General features: G+C 31.9%; 1 protein-coding gene across 1 annotated transcript; it reads left to right on the top strand.

Moving 5' to 3' along the window:
* Positions 1 to 220: 220 nt before the first annotated feature.
* On the top strand, positions 221 to 2105 carry LOC139516233 (uncharacterized). The gene has a single exon (XM_071306223.1). The coding sequence runs from the start codon at positions 229 to 231 to the stop codon at positions 1915 to 1917; it is 1689 nt and encodes a 562-aa protein (XP_071162324.1). The 5' UTR covers positions 221 to 228; the 3' UTR covers positions 1918 to 2105.
* The last annotated feature ends 821 nt before the right edge of the window (positions 2106 to 2926 follow it).

Genomic DNA, 2926 nt, shown 5'->3' with positions numbered 1-2926 from the left:
TCAGTGAAGGTAACCTAATTAGTTGTAAATTATTGTAGGCATGTGAAATATAATATTTATGGTCTTCTCAATCATGGTATTTAAATTTACACAAACGATAAATTATTTGTTCACTGTTATCATGTTTCAGTATATTCACTAAGTACAAGGGTATTTAACTTATTGATCATAACAACTTAAAAATAGATCAAACAAGGAAGTGAAATACCTGGGACACACATGACAAATATGGCTTCCTCTCAGCCGTTTGGAGGAGGTCAAGTTCCTGTTAATTGTAAATTATGTAAAACAGATAGACCAATTCAGTGGAAATGCATGGACTGCAGTATACTGATGTGTGGTTATTGCAAGGACAATGTTCATTCTCAATTCAAAAATGCACTTGATCATAAGATAATCAGTAGAGAAGAGATTGGACTGCATACTGAAGAACTGGATTTTACCAATATTAAGTGTGCTGACCATACTGGACAATCATCATGTCTTTACTGTAATACATGTGACGTCCTTGTGTGTCCAACCTGTGTCGCTAAAATTCATAAGAAGCATGATTTAATCGAAATTAGTGATGCATACAACATCAAAGTAGAAATATTAAAAAAAGGACAAAGTAAAATGCAGAAGAGTAATTATACAACCAATGCAAAGAAAGACCAGCTCAATAAACTAGTGTCCGCTGAAAATATAAAGTATAACAAGGAAAAAAGAAATATTCGAAGTCATGAGGAAACCGTAAAAGAGCAAGTAGAACAATATTTTAAAGAACTCAAAATTAAATTAGAACATAATCATGAAACTGTTTTATCAACAGTCAAATCTGATTTGAACGCTATATCATTATTCACAAAACAGAAGGTGGGCAAAATCAATGAATTCCAAGACTGTATTGACCTTTCCAATGCCTCTGACTTTTTCAAAGAGGTCAAGAAGATGGAAAAATTCACTGAAACCCAAGAACCACGAACCAGGCCTAGCTATACTTCTTTACCAACATTTGTTCCAGGAAATTTGAACCAATCTCACATTGGATCGCTACAAGATGATGGAAACTTGTCAGCAGATATAAACATCTCCCTGGTCATCAATAGTGAGTACCAGACTGAACTTGAGTCAATAACATTTGTAAGTCCATGCCTTGATCAGTCAATTTGGATAAATTCAGGTGTTTTTAAAGTGTTACAGAGAGTAAAACCTGAAGGAACCAACCTAAAGGTGATGTCTAAATTCAACATTGAAGTGTTTGGAATGGCAGTTACTCCATCTAATCAACTCCTTCTGTGTGCTAAAGGTAAAACAAGGTTACAACACATTAGCAGTAGTGGTGAACTGACTGATTCTATTTATGATGTATCACCTTTACTTCCCATTGCTATCCATGTTATCAGTGACAATAAACTTATAGTAGGAGCTGGTAATGGTAAACTAAAAAGAGGAGCTGTGATCATAATGAACAAGAAAGGAGACAAGGAGGCTGTGTATGAACATGATAAACATAATCAACCTATGTTTAGTAAACCAATGTATATAACCACTACATGTAACGGAAATATACATGTAGTGGATTGGATTTCAGATGATGCTAGAGGTATAGTAGTGATCTTAGGACAAGGCGGACATATAATAAACCAGTATACAGGTCATCCAACTATCAATAAGAGTGAACCATTCAAACCAATAAACATTGTGACAACACCAAGTGACAATGTTGTTGTGATAGATCTGAGTACCCAAATCTTACACATCCTCAATGACAATGGTCATTTGATTTCATATTTCAATACCAAGGATATAGGAATAGAGTTTCCATATTCTCTTGCCTTCAACACAACTGGACAACTTTATATAGGATGTATTAAGGCTGCAGGTAGTCAAACTAAAGAAGCAAAGCTATATGAAATAAACATTGAAGGATTCTAAAACTTTCAAACTTTAATGAAAAAGAAATATGTGAAATAGTATAAGGCAAACAATATCCATGTCATATGCATATGACAACTGGACTTACAGCTTACGAGTGAACTTACCAGAACTGATTAGACCAATATCTTGTATAACAGTTATTTTCCTTTTTATTCAAAATGTTACTTTTTAAGCATACTATGGATCCCAACTAAAGCTAAAGATCATAATAAAAACTACCTTAATAGATAGTGAAATTATTTTTTTAGTTTGATATCTGACAAATATGTATAAAAGGGGGACATAGTGTATTGACAATAAGAAAGCAACTTAAAAACAAAAAAAAGAGATCTAAACAAGAGAAATACATGTATATGCATCAACAAACAGTCTTCAATGATAAGTGAATATACCAGAATTATTTAAAATTATTAACCCTATCAAAAAATAAAATCAATTGTTGAAATAATTGTCAATGGATGTCTCCGCCTTTACTAACATAAATTTTTGGTTGGTTGATCCGTTGGTGATTGATTTTTGTTGGTTGGTTGGTTTATCGTTACCCAGTTATCAAAGTTAGAAATGAAAGTGTATATTGATCAATTGATTGATGAGTTAATTATTCGTTAAGGAGGCTCGTGGTTATAAAAATTATTTTTCTTGTTTTCATTACAATTTTTTTTACGTTATTAGTTGTTACTTTATTAAACAGCAAAAATCATTCCAAAAAGTCAATTCGTTTTGACCCCAGATGACTTTCAAAATGTGTATATTATCGAAAAAGCTCCAAATTATCTCCCTTAGGTGCAAAAATGCCATTTTTTTTGCTTTATAATTGAAATATCTTTTTTAAGTCATCAGTGACCTATATTTTTTTTATTTTTTTTTTCGATATTATCTTTATTTTCCTATTAGTTCAACAGAAAAAAAGTAATTTTACAAAAATGTATGCTTCTCTCGAAGGCAGATTGTGAGATTAAATGAACGGTGACCCCATGTTTTTATTCTATATTTCTATTAAGTATAA

The sequence above is a fragment of the Mytilus edulis genome, chromosome 3 (genome assembly GCF_963676685.1).
Source record: "Mytilus edulis chromosome 3, xbMytEdul2.2, whole genome shotgun sequence".
NCBI classification, from domain to species: Eukaryota; Metazoa; Mollusca; class Bivalvia; order Mytilida; family Mytilidae; genus Mytilus; species Mytilus edulis.
This window is presented reverse-complemented; position numbering and strand designations above follow the sequence as displayed.

Coding starts and splice junctions, on each gene's coding strand:
- LOC139516233 (XM_071306223.1), top strand. CDS start 229: ATGGCTTCCTCTCAGCCGTTTGGAGGAGGTCAAGTTCCTGTTAATTGT.